Raw genomic sequence first — 21,658 nt, 5'->3', positions numbered from 1 at the left:
AATACATTTTTACCGCATAGTGGTCTCGTTTCCCGCAATTCTTCCACCACTTAGTTTCGGTTTTGTTTCGTTGACATGAACGCTGATTTTTTCCCATCTTGCGTCAGCAACAACAACCTCACAGTATTGTGATATTGTCATTACATGTAGTGACATGTTGCTTATGCGTTAATCCTATCGCGTGAATTCATCATCTGTGTGGTATGTAGCTAGCACACTAGCAGACGATCACCAACGGGTTATTCTTCACAGAAGAGGGCGATGCGAGCAGTTGTGTTGTCCAATGACGCGAGAGCTTGATTAATCCACGCAGGACGGTGTGATAGTTGTCTTATGGCGTCTTTTTCTGTGTTGGTGATATTCATTTGCGTGCCGTGAATAAGTTTTTACAAGTATGGCTCTTCGAAAGGTGAAAGGAAACTTGGAACACATCTTCGACAAAAACCTGAAGGACCTTGTACGTGGGATCAGGAGTAACAAGGCAAATGAAGTAAGTCATAGACCGGGACTCCAATCCTCCCCCTCGGTCATGGAGGCTTAATACCAGTATACCGAAGTGTCAGATTTCTCTGACGAAACTGCAGTACATTTACCCACTGCGTGCTGACATTGCGAGTTCCGCGTTGTAAAGTCATTCACATCATGACATATACTCCGGTATTGCCCCCAGGCCACACGAAACCAATGACACTGTAGGCATGCGTCGATTTCCGTATTGTGCGTTGAAAGAGTATCGTACGTTGTCGTCGTATATAATTTAATTTCACACATTGGTGCAATGAGGTCGTCAAACTGTATAGTGTGCATTTTGGTGCTGCATGGTGTCGTGGCAAATTGTAGCGCAATATAAGATGTCATATATCATATGGCACAGTTTGTTGTGGTGCGATACCCTCTATTCGAAGTGGACCACTTCGAAAATGTTCTAGGGCTCGGTGCCCACAGATTAGATGAACTGCTACGAGATGTAGTTATGCTGAGTCGCGATGGGAGGTGGAGCCGAACACATTTAACACCTCTCTCTGTTGACATCTGTCGCATCACAGCGTAGTGCATTGCGATGCACATATTTGAGCGCGTGATATGAAGGATTTCGTACCACCTCTTACACAAAGTGTGAATATAACTGAAGTTCTAGGGAACAAACGATCAAGAGTATTTCTTGTTCCAGGCAACCAAGAACTGCCATTTCTTAGTATTGTAAAATGCTATAAAAAATTGAACATGTTTTTGCAGTCACCTGAATATACTAGGGTCATTTGCAATAAAACACTCATACCAAACCCAGCAACAGCCTTTTCTTACGTCTGATCAAGCATTCTTATCCCTCCCACTGACAGTAGTTGGTCTGCTGCCCCGTCTTCCATAGTGCAACAAAGTGCAGGACACAGTTCAAAGTTCGGAAAACTGCATTTGAAGGAGAAACTCAGAATCTCGGGTGCAGCAGAGCTGTCTATGGTATTGAGGCAGAGCTTTTTGCAAGCAACACTTACATGCATACAATGCTCTCCATAAGAAGTTGACTACCTTGCAAACGAAACAGGTTGCTCAGTTTCGCCATTCTGATAAATAATGTGCGTGTCGACTCAATGGTACCATGGTATCGTAATACTAGGGAGCTCCCGCGTGAATGAAAACATTTAAAAACATAACTTCGAACCTGAGGAACATGGTTTGCTAGTGCTTCATGGCATTATATATTTAAGATATTTTGATGAATCTCATATATAAATGATTATCGCTGTTCGTAGCGTGCTGTACCAACTGCCTTCGGACACTCCTAAGGAGTATCACTAACCATGAATTTATTGTATTACCTCCACCATCAAAGGCTACTGATTTTCTGTTTCTCACAACTGTCATTCTGCCATCATACATAGCTTGACAAGTAGGCTGTTGTTCTGGTACGTGTGTGAAGGAAGGGGAGCGTCTTTGCTCGTTGCACCTTGTTTCTTTGCCAAAGAAATCCTGCTATTAGCAGAGTCGTCCCGGAAACAAGCTTTGCCGTGTCAGCATGTTTTAGCAACCATGATGAACGCGGCATTGAGACAATTTAATGTACTGCGACGTTACAAGCTAAATGCATATTCTGTTTATATCTATATTTGAAGTCATTGAGTATATTATGTGATGTTGTAGCTATAAATTCACAGTTGCTGGGTAACTTGGGTTGATGTTGCACCCCGTTTCCAACTACATATGCCATTCAAAGGTAGCCGAGTAAACCTACAAGAACTGGCATCTGACACGTCCAGACTTGTGCCTAACGTGTTACTAGTAATTGCATTACTTGTAATCAATACTTTTTCGAGTAATTTTTTGAGTAATCAGTTACTTTACTGTCAAAGTAATTTTTTGAGTAATCAGTTACTTTTCTGAGTAATCGAATACTCATTAATTGATTACTTTTCCGGCAGAGATTAACCTATCTTTCAGATGCTCTGCCCCAAGTCAAGCCCCTCATGCGGTCAGCCTTTGTTGGGCCGTTCTACTATAGCAAGCAGAGGTCATTGTGTTGACGTTCTGGAATTTCAGGTCGCTCTCTCTAATCCCTTCCTACACCAGTGTGGTGGTACCTGAAGCTTTGGAGGTTTAGTGAGTCATGGAGAAGCTCCACGCAATGCTCTTCCACAATCGGGTCAACGTCTTTGCGGGCGATAAATACAGTAGACATACAGATGTACTTGTCCTACACGTTTTTGTTGTTTGTGTTATTTCAGCTCTTACGCTGTTGAACCTCTTTTTTGTTTCTTTCTTTTCTGAGGCACACAAAGACAGGTATAATTTGCGTGAATGCAAAGTAACGACCGGGGGAGTAACGCGTTACTTTTCTACTCGTTACTCAATTACATTTGGAGCCGAGTAATTGGTAAAGGTAATCAATTACTTTTTGCGTAGAAGTAAAGGTAACGGTAATCAATTACTTTTTTCGAGTAACGGGCAAAAGTCTGGACACGTCAGACAATGTTTTCCTTCGTGCATTTACGCCATTCTGTCAGTTTCCTTCGTGGATATTTTAATTACCTGGTTGACTACCACCAAAAAAGGAAAAAAGAGGAAAATCTACAACTTGACGACATATCTTTCGAAATTTTGTCTTTACTTCATTTGTCAGCTGTGACAAAGCATTTGCATGTCATCTGTTTAGATTAGTACGATGGTTTGGTTGATGCACGGTTTACGCAAGAGAATAATAAGAGCAAGAGAAAAACAGCTTATGCGCACAAAAGCACTGCATGCAGCACTTTTTGCGCTCTTCACTGCTAAGACTTCCTTTCCCGCTTTACCCATCCAGGTCTTTCGTTCTCAGCGGCTGACTTTCTGTTGTTTTTTCCTTCTTCTTTGTTTATTGCAAGTTTTCTTTCAATACGGTGTAGAATTGTAATCTATTGTTCGTGCAAAAGGCTGTAGCTGCAGGTAGAGCCCTGCGCGGATGAGATTTTTGACATCCGACCCGCATCCGCGCACACGTTACCGCATCCGATCTGCATCCGCAGCATACAGAACCGTTTATATCCTATCCGCTGAGCAAAACGCAACATCCGCATCTGGTCCGCAAAATCCGCACGCTTCGAAGGACGCGTAAAGACCGCCGGAAGCATGTTGGTATAGTTTCGGATGCCTCCATGCTGTCACGGAAGGACTCACGATGACAAGCAGAGGTAAACCTTTCAACAAACGCGATATGGAGAGACTTCTGGAACGTGTGGCGCGCTACGTCGCAGGTGCTCGCGTGGTTCCCAGACGCCAGAATGCCTCCTCTCCTGTCTTGGTCGTCCATGGTCAAAGGTGAACCCGAGCATGCGCTCGCTGTCGGCGCGCAATACAAATAAATTGCTGGTGGAAAAATTACAGTACACGGTGTATCCGCATCCGACCTCGAGCTATCCGCATCCGATCTGCACACCATAGAAAGTGCTAAATTTTCATCTGAATCCGCAAGTATCTTGCGGATATCCGCTTCCATCCGCGGATGGTGCAGTTCTCTAGCTGCGGGTGCTGAGGCACCTTTGCAGTGTCTTTTGTGGTTCACTGCTAATCAAAACAGAAGTGTGTGTTCTTACAGAGCTAAAAAATATCATAGTACATCACTTGCGGTTTTGTGTTGCGCAGGCCAAGTACATCTCACAATGCATCGACGAAATCAAAGAAGAGCTACGTCAAGAAAATATGGCTGTCAAGGCCAATGCAGTGGCCAAGCTTGCCTATGTAAGTGGTTGCTTTGTAACTTCATCACCTCATCATGCATGCACAGGGTACATATGCGCATTAGCCATAACTGGGCATTCCGAGGCCACTTTGCACATGCGTATGTAACTGCGTACTGGCATAGCAGTGCTTTCTGAAGTCGCTACTGATTCTGAATCTCTGTTGCACATTTTTGTGTATTTATTGCATCAAAGATTATGCATTTTCACAGAATTATAGTACGTACCTCTCTTCTACCTTATTATTATTTGCTATGTAGCTGATGCTTCATTGTGTGTATGTGTTCATGTGTGTATGAGAAAAAAATATAGCAGACAATGTGATGAGGGTGAGTGCATGTGCTGTCTATCCATAAGACGCCCTTTGGCAATTCATTGTGAAGTCGTGCCTGTGCGGTGTAATGCACTAGCAATCAGGATATGTGCTGCTGTCTGTCTGTTTCGACGGCTGCCATGTTTTCAATATTTCTACCTCTCTTGCGTTTCCAATACTCACAAGTCATTTTTCTTTTTCGTACTGCATGAATTTGGACTGCATTTAGAATCACCTTGTGCTCTGTTGGGATGGATGATCAGTCTGAAAGTTAGAATGCAGCACTAGTGTAGGCTGTATAAGGTTGAACTCGGGGCAGATCTAGACCCTCACTTTTTTGGGGGGAGGGTAACCCTATATATAAACTGATATTTCGGCCCCCTCCCCTGGATCTACCACTGGGTGAACAGGCATATTTTAGAGAATTATGGCAAGCATTAAGATACTTCATTGCCATCCATACAAAGTAGTGCAAAATTGTGTACAATGATGGAACTTCGGCATACTTGCTGTGATAGAACATTCCTTCCTTAACCATTTTGTGACTTTGAGTGTCATGAAGAAATGCTTAAGTGCATTCTTTGAGATCATTCGTTTGGTGCAGATTTCTGCTTTAAGTATTTGTTCTTCATTCTTTCTTCAGAATTTGAAAAACTGTATATGCTTGATGTCCACATAACTTCTGTATTGGCATGTTGTCCTTGTGTGTGTGTGTGTGTGTGTGTGTTTACTAAGATCTAGCAGCTTGAGAGGCCCATATCCAATGTCACCCAAGTGATAAAGATTAGACAACTTGCAATCTGACCCTCTAACTATGGCTAAATCTGGGGACTAAGCATGCCTGCCCTGGATGTGCTTGTGTTCCTAAAGAGGGAAATGGACAACCATGAAACTGAAGGCGGAAGAACCGATTCCTGTCCAAAATGTGAACTGCAAAATACTTACAAAAAGGGGCTTAGAACACTGCATGTGTACATTATAGAAAGTGTGCTGTATCAGATCCTGCCTTTTATTTGTTGACTTTTTGCTTTTTATAACAGCAAGGCTACAACACGATGATTTCAAAGTTGACAAAGAGAAGTGCATAGTTCACACGTGTTATAATTATGATTTCTCGATTTAGCAATTATACTTTGTATGACATCTCAAATTGTTGCAAAAATAGACACAAAACCAAAGTACAATAATACAAGTTTGAATTAGTTTACAATAATACAAGTTTGCAACTTGGAATTATAACAGCATAAGATCCACATAATGTCATCATAAGACAGATTATGACATCATAAGGTGAAAAGGGAAGACTTACCCTTTTCACCTGTCTTCGTCCCACCTTGTAAAATCTCGGCAAGTATAATCGCAGAACATGAGAAACCCCATTTATAATATGTGACTGAAAGCTATTACAAATCTTTAACATATGCACCACTTGGAGACATATTGTTGCAAACACTTACAAATTTTACACACACACATTTTTTGACACAGAGTGCTGTCTATGGTGTAACATTCTGAGTTTCTACTCTATGCTTGTGTTACACACCTTTTATGCTCTGCTCTAGCATTCCTGTGTTGCTTTGCAGCTTCAAATGCTGGGCTACGATATCAGCTGGGCAGCTTTCAACATCATTGAGGTCATGAGCTCAAGCAAGTTCACCTATAAGGTAAGCGACCGGTCTCGGTGGACCAGTTGGTAACGTGTTCGCCTGGTGATCCTAAGGTTGAGGGTTTCGATCCCAGCCGAGGACTGTACAGTGCTGGACAAAAGGTTACGGAACATGCTCCGGTGCATTCCTTCCTCAGTGTGACACGCTTGCAGAAAATGGGACGGTACGGACTTAAAACACAGGTCTAGGTAACCCTAGTCATGTGTTTGCAAGTTCGTACGTTGCCATTAGCTGCTAGTGTGTCACTCTGAGGGAGGAATATGCCGGAGCATGTTCCGTAAACTTTTGTCCAACGCTGTACAAGTTTTTCAGACACACCATCTTCCGCGAGGGGCGATACGGTGTGTCATATGCTGAGCTTCCAGTGCACGTAAAAGATCCTTCAGCCACAAATTATTATGGCTGATGTGTAGGAATGTTTGTTGTAAAAGTGCAATAAACTTTCATTTGCATGGAGTGAGGAAGTGCGCACAATAATTTTGGATTATATATTTATACTACATACTTGTTGATCTCAGTGGGCTGTACAGGGATGGCATAATGAAGATACGACTGTTTACGGGAATAAAACAAAAAAAAAACACAACACGAGGTGGCAGGTGCATTGCAGTATAAGGGTGGTCCACCAACGATGATAGAAATTCATAGTAAAAAACGTAGGCCCCGGAAAGACATGCGGTCAAGGGATTTTTTTCTGCCAATATCTTTTGCCACATATTGTGAACATTCTATTCCATTTCAACTGACGGAAAGTTAATTTCTTGAATTGAGCTCCAAAATTTGCCAAGGCAACCTAATGTTTTCTTTGCGGAAATGGGTTCTCCGTGGTCATTTGACTCAATATAGCACATAATCCCACTCATAATGCAATGGCAATTGCCGAAATAAATTTGCAGAAAATCCGTGGAAATGAGCCCTTGGCTCCGCCTCTTGTTTGGCTGCTCGTAGTTTGAGTGCAAAGCTGCGAAGAAAGGAGGTTACATTGACACGCCACATTTTTGACAAGATACACATTTACATTGACCTCATTTTTGATAAGATAGCTCTGATTCCCGCACTCACCGCGCGTGTTTGTTCCGTGGGTAAGGCTTATATCCCTTTCCCCCCACGTGTGGCGTGCCAGTGTAACCTCCTTTCTTCGCAGCTTTGCCCTCAAACTACGAGCCGTCAAAAAGAGGCTGAGCCAAGGGCTCATGTCCATGGATTTTCGGCGAATTTATTTTGGCAATTGCCATTGCGTTACGAGTGGGATTATGTGCTATACTGAGTAAAATGACCACGGGGAACCCCTTTCCACAAAGAAAATGTTAGGTTGCCTTGGGAAATTTAGGAGTTCAATTCAAGAAATTAACTTTCTGTCAATTGAAATGAAATAAAAATGTTATCAATACCTGGCAAAAGTTATTGGCAGAAAAAAATCCCTTGACCGCATGTCTCTCCGGGACCTACGTTTTTACTATGAATTTCTATCATAGTTGGTGGACCACCCTGTATGTGAAATGTACTTAGAATAATAAGACCAGGAATAAAAATTACAACAAGAGATGACAGTACAATACAATTATCATAGAACGGTACGTACAGTAATAAGATTACATTAGGTAGGCTGTTTGAGAGCAGCAATAAAATCATTGAAAGTTGGAGCATTTACAGTTTCCTGACCAACGCCATTCAAGTCATTTATGGCCCTAGGAAAAAAGAATATATTTGAATGTCTGATGGTCATGAGGAATGGTCTTAGAATAATTGCTTCGTAACTGTCTTGGAACCTGGACACAGTGTTTACCATGCGATAGAAATATTTCAGTCAGTTTAAGCCCTGTCCCTCAGATAACGTGAAAAGTTCTGCACTTGTGTACTGTGCGTAACATTCGAGGCAGTAACACCACGAATAAAGAGTACGTTAAAGGCTTTGAATCGTGGTTTCTCTGTTTATGAGGTTTGTATTCAGGTGCAAGAAAATTGTTTCATAGCAAATTTCCTCATCCACCGATATGTTGATAGTGGAAAGATTGAATTGATGGGGGACCTATTATATAAGATATTATGAGCTTGTAACTAGTACGTGGTATTGGATGTAGTATAGCACGATTCAACCATATTGTCATTTTTGCAGAGAACTGGTTACCTGGCGGCGTCTCAAAGTTTCCACGAGGGTACAGAAGTGTTAATGTTGACGACCAACATGATTAGGAAAGTAAGTGCCGTTTTGCCAGTGGTGCACTCGGTGGCCCAAGGCAGAGCTGGCCTCGCTTGTGTTTCTTTTCTTCGTTTCAAGGCCAATGCTCTAACAAATATAAAATTAAGACTGATGGATGAACTTTCCTTTAAGCTTTGGAGGCAGCATAAATTTCCGCACATATAATACTGTCAGACCTGACTATTAGTGTTTTGTGGGGTATGTACACCTTCTCCCTCAAAGTTTTTGGGAGTAGAAATTTGTAAGGAAATATGGAAAAAAATCTAATTTGCTCTGGGATCCGTTTCAACTACTGTTAAACCAGAGCTACGGCTTAAACGGGTACGGTTTAATGAGGTTCTACTGTATTATCATACGGGGAACCACTGCTGGGAATAAAATGATTGCTACAAATTCACTGCTGTAGACAGTGGCTTTACTCTCAAGTGATACGTGTTATTGTTATATTGTGTTGGTGTTGGCATGTCATGGCATGTTAGTGTTGCTATTTGTATGTTGGCACTGTCACATCAAATTTTATATTTCAGGATCTGAACAGTCAGAATATGTATGACTCGGCTACAGCGATGAGTGGTCTTGCCTGTTTTGTGACGCCAGATTTGTCCCGTGACTTGGCAAATGATGTTATGACTCTTGTGAGTACCTACACCTTCATTTCACCACAGTTAAGTGGCAGTGGGAATCAGGCAAAAAGCTGCCAAGTATGATGTGTATCTGGGTGTCATTCTACACAGTACAGTGCGTTTGCACACACTAATTTGCATTAAAACGAATTTCGTGTACATTGCACAGCAAATCACGGTGCCTATCGCAAGAAAGTTCTGCATTTCACTTATATCGCACCGTTACAACAGTTCACCACATTACGTTTTTAACACACAACCATACAAATGATATTGCCACATAGCTTGATTTGACAGCGTTTCTGATGTGCGCTGGTGTGCGCTAAAGCTGCTTAAAGGGGCACAAAACAGGTTGACGAACATTTTCCAATCATCATGTTTAATTGAAAGAACGTAGCTCACGATATTCAAATATAAAATTCTTTTACTTCTAGCGAGTGTCTGTGTCATAAAACGTTGACATTCAAAAAGCATAATCCGCGTGAGTCTCTCGTTATCCTTGGAACCAGATCACGTCACCACATTCCAGCGTATAGCAACACCAAATTCTAGGCGCTGGGGGTGGGGGAGATTTCGCGCTCCTAGCCAATGACTGACCCCACTGACACAAGCTGCCGTTCGCGCAGGAACCGGTTGTGGGAACATCGCGGTGACCTCGCGGTGCAATACACCACTGAAAACATAGTGCGCATGTGAAATAGAATATTGAGTGGTTTTGGTATGGTTTGAACTGGCTATCTTGGATTTGACAAGTGGGAATATGTTTAGCATTGACCTCGCTTCTCGATATTACAACAAAATTAATGTATAAGCATTCCACATTCTAAATGGCTGATGATGCGCGACGTGTAAATGACGTGTCGCTATTGTCGAAAGGACATCGCAGGGCTGGGCATGAGGGCGAAAGAGTGCAGTGAATATTCAGTCGGTTTGGAGCCATTAGCGTATTTACTCGCGTAATTTGCGCCATCGCATAATTTGCGCACCCCCACTTTTTCACTAAAAAGTTGTGAAAATAAAAACTCGCGTAATTTGCGCACTCGTACCTTCGTGCGCGACAGAGGTCGTTCCCCCGTGACACACGAGCGTCACGGGGCACATGCTGCTCCTTCTTTCGAAAAGGGAGGGAGATCCTCACCAGGAATTCCCTATATCATGTTGCGGAATGCAAGCAATGACTCTCCCTTGGTGGAGGAGATAAGATCAAAGGGATTACAGAGTAGGTGTCTTATCTCTGTTTTGACCTTTTACACCCTCACAACAATAAACCGCGAAGCTGTGTGAGGTCGCACTGGCTTAGGAAAGAACGACCAGAACACAGGGAGGGAACATATCAGGAAAACTTCTGGCAACATACGCGTCGGCATTCTGCAAGCTGGCTTCACCTAACGCATGCGTGCTTTAGGAGAAGCTCGCTTTAGAAAAAGCGTGGAAAGCACGTGCTGGGCCTTTTTGAATCATCCCTCAAATTTCGGCAGCATTGGCCAAAAACGAAGAGAGAAAATCGCTACGACCGACTTCTTTCACTGACAGTTATGGAAAATGAACAGTCACTGTCTGTTTTCTTGCCTAAATTTTTATTTTGGTGTAATTCTTTTTATACGAATTTCGGATGATATGAATGTTTTCTGCTACCTCGTGAGATTCGTATCGCCGAGATTGTATTGCATTATTCACCTAAAGGACCATCTTTTAACAGAAATGTAACATCTTTTAACAGATTTTGCACATTTTTCAAGTCGTCTTGTTAATGCCTCGCATAATTTGCGCACCCCCAACCTTCACATCATTTTTCGGTAAAAAAAGTGCGCAAATTATGCGAGTAAATATGGTAGTTACTTTTTTGCGACAAAACTTTTTGAAAACGTTCACCGTTGGCAACGTATCACAATGCATTAAAAAAAAGTGCACCTCATATACCTGTTTATTGCCCTCTAAAGAGACTATCGCATCCATCATGACTGATTCCGAAACTGCAGTGCCATTTTACTCCTCGTTCATCGACAATGACGTAGAAAATCCGACGCGAATTAATGAAGTTGTTTCTGCGCAATTTGATGTAATGCATGGCAAGAGCAGACAACTGATGTTGAGAGCATTCCGGAATTCCCTCTCTGGAAACGTCACTTGGAAAGGGCCAATCAGGGAGCGGAAGAGATACCTTGGCATCAGACCGCCAGGCGCGAGCGATGTCGTCTGCATTTTGCAGTGAAGTCTGAGTTCGGCTCGTGCAGTATTGTTTCGGTTGTTTCGGTTACGTGTTTGTGCAGCCAGGAGCGTAACATCGTATTCCAAGAACATGGTGGCACTCGCGCTGGTAAGCAAAATTCAGCCTATTTGTCGAGGTCCTTTCACAGTATATCGCGGTGCGAACGCCAAGCAGACAACCTTGGAGACAGTCACCTGTACTGTGCTCCCGTTCATGTGCCGGGCTTACATCATTCTGGCTTAGCTGCAGAGGGAGCGTGAATCTTTAAAAGTTAAAATGTCCACTGTTTTCACTCCACAAGAGAAACTTGACAACGCCGCAGCAACATTGCCGCGAGTAGCAGTTCGCCAGTGCGACAAGCTCAGAAACAGGAAAGTTGGGCTGCCTCACTAATACTCAATAAATGATCTGCCTTATGAGGGACCTGTATCAAAATGTAGTAGCAGGCACCAAGTTCCCCTTTGTTTTGGTCAGGGAATTCACTTGAAATAGTCAGTAAAAACCTGGAAAAGTCGGGGAATTTGAAGTCCGCAATTTGATAGACATCCTGGCCTTTCTGCGTCAGTGCAACTGAACGAGGCATACACAAAGTATTTAATTTATTTGTACTTTTCACGTAAAATGGAATATCTAGGTGCAATAGCTCGAATGCTGACGAGGGTCATCAGAACAAGGAATTGAGCCGCTGTTTGTGACGTGCATCTGCAGCAGACTCATGTTACCCACCTTTTCAACCGGAATATTAGTGGAAGTCAGGGCTTCAAGAAATTCCATTGTCACATCTTCTTTGGATTCTTTGTTTGTGACCATGGATTCCGGAGTCTGTAGTTTCTTTGCTGTATTGGCCATATCGCTGCATCATTGCTCCTCTTGTTTTCATTTTATCATCGACCTGCGTCGATTATCAAGAGACTTTGCACAAGTGTGACAAAGAAAAAAGACCTGCCACCTGCATAAAACAGTGGTTCTCAACCAGGATTCCGCGAGTTGCTGTGAGTGAAAGCATACGCGACGGCTATGCCACGAGATCCCAGCGTTGAAAATTTGCGATAGCAAAATCCCAAGTTGTAATTTGAAAGCCTGTGTCTGCAAGGCCTGAGAATGAACGTGTTTCAAAATAGGGTATCACTGAGTAATGTGTCAGCCTTGCATGTTTTCGATGTCAGTTGAACGGTCAGGCTTCGTATGGCTGTCATGCTTGATCAACGCAAAACTAGGCAACGTTGGTTACCGTATTACCGCGTATTATCCGGCATGCCGGATTAAAGCGAGGTTGACCTGCATGCCGGGAAACCCCGTATTTCCCGGCATGCCGGCAAATGCGAGAATCGGGGACGTAGTCTTCCAGGAGTCAACCGAGGTCCTTCACAACAGTTCAATGACACACGCGGGGAAAGTCCAGGGAAGGATGACGTCACGGAACGAACGCTGGTTCTTGCTCTACCGTTCCCTCCGGAGGATGAAAGCCCATTCATTGTGCTAATATTATCTTCACTGGACAATCTTGACCTGCTTACGGCCGCTTGGGTCTTGCTCTGGCATTACTGAGCCTGCCACCATGGATGAAGGTCCGACTCCGAACACTCTGAACACCTACAAGCAAAAGGTCTGGGCTGCACGACCGGGTGCCTTCTTCAAACCCAAATCAGTGCTGGTGATGGACAGTGCGCCAGCGCATCTGAAGACTACAACAAAATCAAGCTTCAAGCAGCATTACGCCACCTGCCTCTCGATTATTCCTGGTGGACTCACACCACTTCTTCAGCCTGCCGACGTAGCTTGGAATCGCAACTTCAAGACAGCGATGAGGAGCCTGTGGACGGAATGGTTGAGGAATGGAGAAGTGGAGCACACGAAGTCGGGAAAACGCCGCTCCGCTTCATATGCCACCATTGCACAATGGGTCAAAGAGGCATGGAGTCAAGTTCCCGAGGAGCTGATTCGTCAATCTTTTATCAAGTGTGGACTTGTGGCAGAAGCAGGCTCCAGTAGTCTACATGGACGTTTAGCTGATGTTCTGACGACGGGCACGATGGAGCCCAGCCCGATCCACGACGAAGAAAACGGGTCTGGACTCACTGACGCGGAAAGTTGCGATTCTTCTGATGACGAGGACATAAATGCCTTATAAGTTTGTTGTACTATTGCATATAGCCTTCTGTTTGTGATAGCATGTCGTTGTACAATAAAGGTTTTGTAAGAATTACTTGTCTCAGTCATGCTGTACCACGTGCCGGCGACCTCGTTTAATCCGGCATGCCGGGATAGACCAGGCAGGCAGATCGCGAAAGTTGGTCGACCTCGGAAAATCCGGCATGCCGGATAATACGCGGTAATACGGTAACTTAACGGTTCGGTAACTTGGACTTTGCCTGGGTTAGTCAGAGTTTGGAGACAACATTTTATCACGCTTGTTCTGGGTCACACTGTGCTGGCATCACACTGTAACGATTTGGGATCTCGAATGTCTGGATTTTAGACATCCGTGGATTGTTAACAGTGTGATTTGGGATACCCCCGTTCGACCTCGTTCAGCCTCTGCATCTAACTGTGTCACAGATCTTGTCGTCGTCATTGGGATTGGCATATGCATCACCGGACCAAGGTGATGCTGCAGTTGCTCGTTGTAAGGAGAAGAACCAGCAGGTATCCTCATCATTGGCTGGCTCATCCGACAATCCAACAACACCATGTGGGCCGGCTACAGCAAGCAGTTCCACCACCATGTGGAGCTCATGTTTGTTCTGTCATATGTTCTGTAAGCACGGCATGCACCTTGAAATTCGGAGCTAGTTCGGATAAACTTTGGAGCTAGCGTACTTCAGCTCTACAAAAATGAGGTGTAATCTAGAATGCGTTATTGGCAGAGATGTACTTTCAAATAGCCGAATCAATGCGGCAAAGCTGTAGCTGACATGTTGTGATGAAACAATAAATACTTAAATAAATTATAATTAAAATTTGATACTTGTACGGCATCTAGTGCGCCTGACCCCATTCTAGAAAGCAGCTTCCAGGGGTTGGTTCCTTTTGGCTTGCTGTCATGTGATATTTGGTATCCCCAAGTTTTGCAACCTTGCGCAACGGAAACGCTGGCATATTTGACTGGGCGTGTCCCAGTTGGTTCTGCATTTTTCTTTGTTATTGTTTCAGTTCACAAAGAAAATTGGCCTCCAAACCCACGTATCTCCGAAGAAAAGAAGTGCAAAATGCCACTTCTGCACAATTTATTCTGCAAAAAAGAAAAAAAAAAAGTGTTCAGCGAAAATTTATTAATTCCGTGAGATCTTGCGGAATCACGGAAAGCTAGGGGCTCTAATTATGGCTGTGTGATTAGTATATGTCTGTAGCTGTAGTCATTCCTTTGGCATTCAAAAATTAAGATTTTGATATTTACCTTGTATCTGATGCCAAGAACTGAACAATGGTGCTTTACTGTTTGCTTCTTTACTTTAGAAAAACAAATATTTGGAGCACTGCACTGTATGTCTTGTAAGCACATTTTTGCAACTATGTATAACTTCAGTCTGCCTTTTTCAGTTGAGTTCCACAAAGCCCTATTTGAGAAAGAAGGCAGTGCTGCTCATGTACAAGATTTTCCTGCGGTTCCCTGATGCCCTGCGACCGGCATTTCCGAGGCTCAAGGAAAAGTTGGAAGACCCTGACCCAGGTGTGCATATATCTCATGCTACATTATGCTGCAACCTATGGCAGCTACAGTGGAATTTTTAGGGACATATTATACTATGGTTTGAAATTGTCAAGTATGACAGATTTATGTTCCAATGTGAGCATAGTAAGTTTTAGTTTGTTTGTGTCAGTACTGTCATGCAGGTTCTGTGCATTTCGGGTACCGATGTATGCCGCAGTTTTCAGTGAGTTGATCGGTGTTACTACTCCACCCCTGGCAGCTCAGTTCCTGAAAATTATTATGCTCATGGAAAGCATTTCCCGAAGCTCGCCTAGAAAAAAATGTTGTACCGCTCTCTATTTATGTGGAGTCAAAGCTTACTGTGCAGGAAGGGACTGAGAGGGCGGACATTTTCTGCTGGGGGTAAAAGTTGATGGTACAGTAGCGCTACAGTAGCAAACAATGTGCCAAAATCAGTTTCTTCAGTTGCTTCTTTGTTGTTTCTCAAAAGGCTCGAGTCAAGATGCTATTTCTTACATAGTTGCTGTTTTTAAAAAATACTTCGCAGACAAGAAGGAAAGGTACAAAGCTTTGAGCATAGTCGTGACAGCGAATATGACAAGAACGCACGTGTTGCTCAAGCAGTGGTTTCTGCTGCATTAAATCCTAAATGTGTCAATTTCCTTAATGTTTGTCATTTTATTGGCCAGTTTTAGCAATAAAGTATTCCACTAGGAAGAATAATAAGGTATACATACGGTAGAGCCAGAACGGAAGTGCTGTCCAAACTGCGTCGTAGAGGGTGTTTTTGCTGCATTTGCGCCAAAGTTGTGCCAAAGTTGTGCCAAAGCACGGAGTAGGCGACTCCTTAGTGATCCATGGAGATCGCACGTGGCATGAGAAAACAAAACCTGAAGTGAATGAGATGTACCAATGCTTGACAAAATTTAAACGTGAGAGGGAGCTGTCACATCGACTTACTAGCAGCTGGATAATCGGCCTAGCCTAGCCTAACCTAAACTAGCCCTGCCTAGCCCTAGCCAAGGAGTCCCAAGGCTCGCAGCACACATGTGCACTGCCACTTCACGACACTCCAGTGACGCTTCAATGATAGTGCTGTTCATTCTTAGAGCCTGAAGTTTTCGGGAAATATTTTTTTCTAAATTCAGGGGGTAAAAATCGGGTAAATAAACGTGTGCACTAAATTCATGTGAATTCGGGTGAAAAAACTCCCCGTATGCTAAATTCGGGGAGAAATCGGGCTCAGTTACTCAAACTAATTGTAGTGGTTTGGTACAAATGGTGATGTAACTGCATTTGCTGCCAAAAAAGCAAGTTACAGTCAAACTCCTTTACAACGAAACTCAGGGGACAGCAAAAAAAATTCGCAGTAAAGGTATTTTCGTTAAAAAGGATGTCTATTATTGGACCTATAGGCTCCAGCGGGACCGCAAAAAAAATTTGCTCTAGTGGTATTTTCGTTAAAAAGGTGTTCGCTATAAAGGAGTTTGACTGTAATGCATTCCTACAGACATCCCAGTGAGGGGAATTTTCCGGGTAAAAATCGGGTTTCACCTTAAAGGGTGAACCTACAATTCGGGGTGCTACTTCGGGGAAGAATCGGGTAAAACCCTAAAACTTCAGGCTCTATTCATTCTGTGTTATCTTTTTCGTTTTCCCTAAGCTCAGGGACATGTTACATACATCAAGTATACACCAAGTCGCTTGCATTCTATGCATTTCTTCTATGTTTGTTGCTATCCATGCTGAGAGGCATGAGGTGATCTCTCTTTTTTTAAGACCAGGATTTAGGATTTTTCAATTCCTAAGGGTAGCTTTGTGTATCTCAGGAGATATGGTATCTGCCTATTGTTAAGGCCCTTCTTTTTCTGAGATTCCGTGATTCTGCAAAAATTTGCGGAATTGTGGGTCTGCTGCGGAATATGAGGTTTTGCGCAGAATTTTGCAGAAACCGCGCTTAACTCAGTTTATGCGCGAGATGAACGGACTTTGCTTGCACCGGGTTGGCATCCGTTACAGTGTAGATGTGCCAACCGGATAAGGCCACCAGGCCGTGATATGGCCCCATCTGTGTGCTGGAATGACCCTCTAACTCCTCTCTCTAACCCTCAACTCTCTGGGATTCTGGAGTGGAATGCAAACGCTGACTCCTGCTTTGGTGTCCGTAGCTGTCAAGTACCTCTGTGTGACGGTAAACTCTGTACATGCAGAGAGGTCACTTAGCAAGTACAATTTAATAGTCAGTGACAAACGTCACTCCCTCTCAGAAGGAAGTACAATGTACCTTGTTATGCTAAGTCACAAAAGTTTTTGAAGTTGTAACTGTTTTCCTCGACACTACGAGCTCACAGAGAATATTTTCTGTCTGAACTAGGGCAATTTGCCTTTTACTGCGGAAAAATGCAGAATTCATAGTTCCCTGCTTCAGAATTCAGGATTTGCCGCAGCAGAAAAAGGAGGGCTTTACCTATTGTTGACGGCCACTGTAACTCGCTACCTTGGAGGATCGCTAAGGCTCTTTTGACAACGAAACACATTGTGAATGTGGACAGTTCATGTCCCCTCTGGACTTACTCCTCAGATGCGGCTACGCTAGGTTAGCCTCCTGGCTCCCCGATCTCACCCCTCTAGATTGAATGTAAAATAATAGTAAGTAGGTATAGTAAGTGAATAACCATACACGCCCGAGGCCCTTTGACGATGGATTGCGAAGCTGCGCCAAAACTCTATATTTCTTCTTCAAATGGCTAAGCCAGAGCGCTTCGTGGCAGTTCCACCACTGGGTAGAGTGGGTTTGAAACTAGAGTGTAAAGTACAAATATGCTTTTTTATGGGTGAGATTTCTTTTTTTTTTTCCCCGTTGCTTGACACACTACGTTGAGCCGAGCGAGGACCCGAGCAGAGCACGTTGGCAAGCTCGGCAAGCAGGGCTCTACTGTATTGTGGGATAACATCACCGTGCTCTCGGCTACCAGTCAGGTGATAATTTCTACATCGGATCACTTAGCCCTTGTCAGCATGACGTGAAGTGTACTACTTCATCTAGAAGGCCATGGAGAATAAAAGTACAGCTGTGTGAAGTGGGGCGTGTGTAGTCCACGACGTACTAGATTATAATGACCATGTCATAGACACCCCTTCCCAGCGCCGCATTTTGGAAGCTAGCGGTGGCGCTACTCATTGGCCCGGTCATTGCTTCCTCAAGTTCTACAAAAGTACTTTGTACTTCAGCTTACCTTAGTATTTCTGTACAAGCGGGAGATATCCCACGGAAGATGTTTCATTCTGAAGTTGATTATCATCATCATTCTACGCGTTTTCATAGGAGCTGTTGCTGTCGTCTGCTACGATAGTCATACGTCCACTTCTTTGCGTTCAAAATTCAAAGTTCCATTGTCCAATCGTGACGTAGGACTCCTGGGCCGATGAGTAGCGGATCGTGCGGATGTGGTCCTCGTAGGGGTTGGCGATTATGACGTGGTCGTTATAATCTAGTAGATTGTGGCGTAGTCATATGTGGCATTTTTTTCGGGATTACACATGCAGATTCGAAGCTATTCTGGTACATTGGATTTGAAAGAGACATTGGATTAAATTCGAACATTCATATTCAAGTACATATAGTGTATATATATCGAAATTACTTAGGTTTAACACTCTTCAGGTGCTGGGCACAATAACGTGCACATGTATCCTCTACGTTTGTGCATGCAGAGCATATATGCATGCACTTTGTTAGAATCACTGGTAGGATTGTCATCTGAAAAATAGAGTTAATATGAGCTGAGAGTGTCCTTAATTGGAATGATTCTGAAAGACAGGGACATGGTCTGTGATTGGGGCTTATTCCCACAGTGAATTTTGTATTGCAGGGAGTTTGAGAAATTGAGCCAGTCCAAATCCCCGGTTACATTGTACTTAACTCAGCATCATTTGCACCAGCTTCTATAAACCACTTTATAATACTGTATCTGAGCTATCAAAAAAATAGTAATTGGTACGAAATTTTAGAGCCCAAATCACTGATCACCAATCACTGTCTGTACAATTAAGCAGATGATGTCTTTCAGGAGTGCAGTCAGCTGCCGTGAATGTGATCTGCGAATTGGCACGCAAGAACCCTAAGAACTACTTGTCACAGGCCCCAGTGTTCTTCAAGCTTATGACATCTTCCAGCAACAATTGGATGCTCATTAAAATTATCAAATTGGTAGGTAGCATCAATCTCCTTCTTTCCAAATCAATTTTGCTTCTTTCTCGTGTACGCTGAGTGTAGCAGTCAAGACTTTGTGAAATGGAAAATTAAGTGTTGTGGCATTTAGTAGCATTTCACACCTCCGTCACATCACAACTTTCAAGTTCTAGCCACATTGTGCTGCCCAGTCTCTCCTGCAAGCTGTGCTTCACTTTGTATTGGACTATGCGCCATTCACAAGAAAAATGGCACACCAGGTTCTAGGACTCACATGGTTGTGGTAATGAGTGCTGTGCATTGCACATCTATGGAGAGAAGACTCCAAGATGGCTGTGTTAGCATCACAGCATGGTAGAGTCATGATCCTGCCACAAGAAATGTCCTAATGATGCTTGTGTGGGAAACTTACAGTGCATCTTGTCATCGTACTATAAAATTTTGTGCTTACGAGCTACCATACCATGCATTTAGCCGTAAGTGCGCTTGACAAGTGTGCAGTCATTTGCAGCAATTCAGAACTGAAGTACTCTACTTGCTGATATACATAACCTGTCTGCCTTTCATGTATTCGGCACCCAATTGTTGCGCATTTGCTGGTATCTGACATCAGTTGAACATTGAATGTGTGGAAAAAAGATCCTGGGAGACTCTGTCCATTCAGGAGTGCTGGGGGGTTGGTTTTGGGGATAGGATTTATTTTGGTGACTTCGGTGACTTTTGTGAGGTTAATGATGTTAGTGAGCTGATTACTTTCGTGAGAAAAAGAATCAATTTTTAAGGAGTCCTTTTTTTTTTTTTAACGTAACCCAAAGCTACATTTTATTTAATGCCTCGATTAAAGTCAAGATCAGCATATTCTGTGATTTCCAGAATCCTGGGATCTCTGGTCAGCAGTAACATCATTTGTGACATACGTGTGCCTGCTGCACCTCTAACAGACATTATCATTTGTCAAAGTTCAGTTCAGAATTTGATCTGTGCAACATGATTGGATTTCCGTCCCCCTTGTACTTGAGGCCCTTTAACTCAAGTGAAAGTCGTGCTGTCATGGTGTATCTGTAGCATATCGGACCGGAAATCAGAACATGCAATTTTGGTTCCTGGCGTTAACACCCTTTCCTTGGATTACATGAATTTACGCATGACGTTGGTGCAGCCTGGTGTGATATTCCCCAAAAGATCACTTCACTTTGACCAAACGGCGTGTGAATGCATGAGTAATGGCTGATATTTCTTTGGATTACAAATGTTAATTAAGTTGCCCTCCTGCCCCTCGAATTTTTGTTAAAAGCATCCAACCAAACAAGTCAAGTCCTCTTTATATGCTCGTGTGAATTCTGCTTTGAAGCCCCGTGAATATGTAACTGTGAGCAATGAGTATTAATGACATTGTTGCACATCCTTGCATGAGTGCAACACATGAGTTGGAGAGCTTTCCTAACATAGGTCAACCTCCAGGTTTGTGGTAAGGGTAAGGTACCGCATTTTCGAAGAAGAGGTATTTCTTGTGCATTCCAATGTGTGTTTGCATATTTTTTACATTTGATTTTCTGTGAAACGGTGGTTAACGCTGTCCCAAAGAGAAAGAAAAAAAAAAATACTGTACAAGGGAGAAAAGTTTACAGAACAAAGAGTGGTATCACTTGAAGTCCCTGGATTACCCTCGTCCTATTGGAGTAATCAGAAAGCCTCTAGGATACTATAGCTGGTCCACCTCTCTGGACGGGTGTATGAGCCTGCTTCCATCCGCCTCCAGGGAGAATATTAAGGCACACCAATGTTCCGTAATTTTTTGTTCAGCACAGTATCTGTATGTCGTAATGTACCATGTCTTGTAGTCACTGGCAGTCATTGGCAAGCATTGTGTTTTCTAGAAGGAAGCATACTTGTTCTGTGTTTCAGCCTGAGTAGAGTGTACAACAGTTCTTTGTCACTTGAAACCTTATTAGCACAGTGAAAACAACTTACAATTCGCACATAATCATAGATAGAGCCTGAAGTTTTAGGGTTTTACCCAATTCTTCCCCGAATTTCCACCCCGAATTGAAGGTTGACTCTTTAGGGTGAAACCCTATTTTTACCCGGCAAATTGCCCTCACTGGGATGTCTGTTGGAATGCACTAACTTACTTGTTTGGCAGAAAAATGCAGTTACATCATCGTTTGTACCCAACTGCTACAGTTAGTTTGAATAACTGAGCCCGATTTCTCCCCGAATTTAGCGTACTGGAAGTTTTTTCACCCGAATTCGCATGAATTTAGTGCACATGTTTATTTACCCAATTTTTACCCCCCGAATGTAGGAAAAAATATTTCCTGAAGACTTCAGGCTCTAATCATAGACCAGATTAGAGCACTGCACTGTATCGGGCTATGCCGAGTGGTGCCTCCTTTTTGCGGGCATGGGCCGGGCTCAGGTTTCGCATTATGGGCCCGGGTCCATACATTGCAGGTCTTAGGTCGGACTCTGACCTGTGTAACCCCACTTTTTGCTAGCCACACTAAACTTCTACAGTCCGGTTGCATACGACAGCAGGGTCGGGCTGTGTTGGGGCGGGTAGCCTAGAAATTGTCCAGACTCGGGGCTGGGCT

General features: G+C 43.4%; 1 protein-coding gene across 2 annotated transcripts in view; it reads left to right on the top strand.

Moving 5' to 3' along the window:
- The first annotated feature begins 271 nt into the window (after nucleotides 1-271).
- LOC135373720 (AP-3 complex subunit delta-1-like) overlaps nucleotides 272-21,658 on the top strand; it is a 79,265-nt gene continuing 57,878 nt past the window's right edge. The window contains exons 1-7 of one of the 2 annotated variants that reach the window (XM_064606798.1): nucleotides 272-490; nucleotides 4,114-4,209; nucleotides 6,105-6,185; nucleotides 8,305-8,385; nucleotides 8,916-9,023; nucleotides 14,761-14,890; nucleotides 18,943-19,082. In XM_064606798.1, the coding sequence (XP_064462868.1) occupies nucleotides 395-490; nucleotides 4,114-4,209; nucleotides 6,105-6,185; nucleotides 8,305-8,385; nucleotides 8,916-9,023; nucleotides 14,761-14,890; nucleotides 18,943-19,082 (732 nt within the window). In that variant the 5' untranslated portion in view covers nucleotides 272-394. The remainder of the gene's footprint in view (nucleotides 491-4,113; nucleotides 4,210-6,104; nucleotides 6,186-8,304; nucleotides 8,386-8,915; nucleotides 9,024-14,760; nucleotides 14,891-18,942; nucleotides 19,083-21,658) is intronic. The other variant, XM_064606799.1, reaches the window with a different exon arrangement.

The sequence above is a fragment of the Ornithodoros turicata genome, unplaced genomic scaffold (assembly GCF_037126465.1).
Source record: "Ornithodoros turicata isolate Travis unplaced genomic scaffold, ASM3712646v1 Chromosome31, whole genome shotgun sequence".
NCBI classification, from domain to species: domain Eukaryota; kingdom Metazoa; phylum Arthropoda; class Arachnida; order Ixodida; family Argasidae; genus Ornithodoros; species Ornithodoros turicata.
The sequence above is the reverse complement of the archived record's forward strand: the minus strand, read 5'-3'. Positions and strand labels throughout refer to the sequence as shown.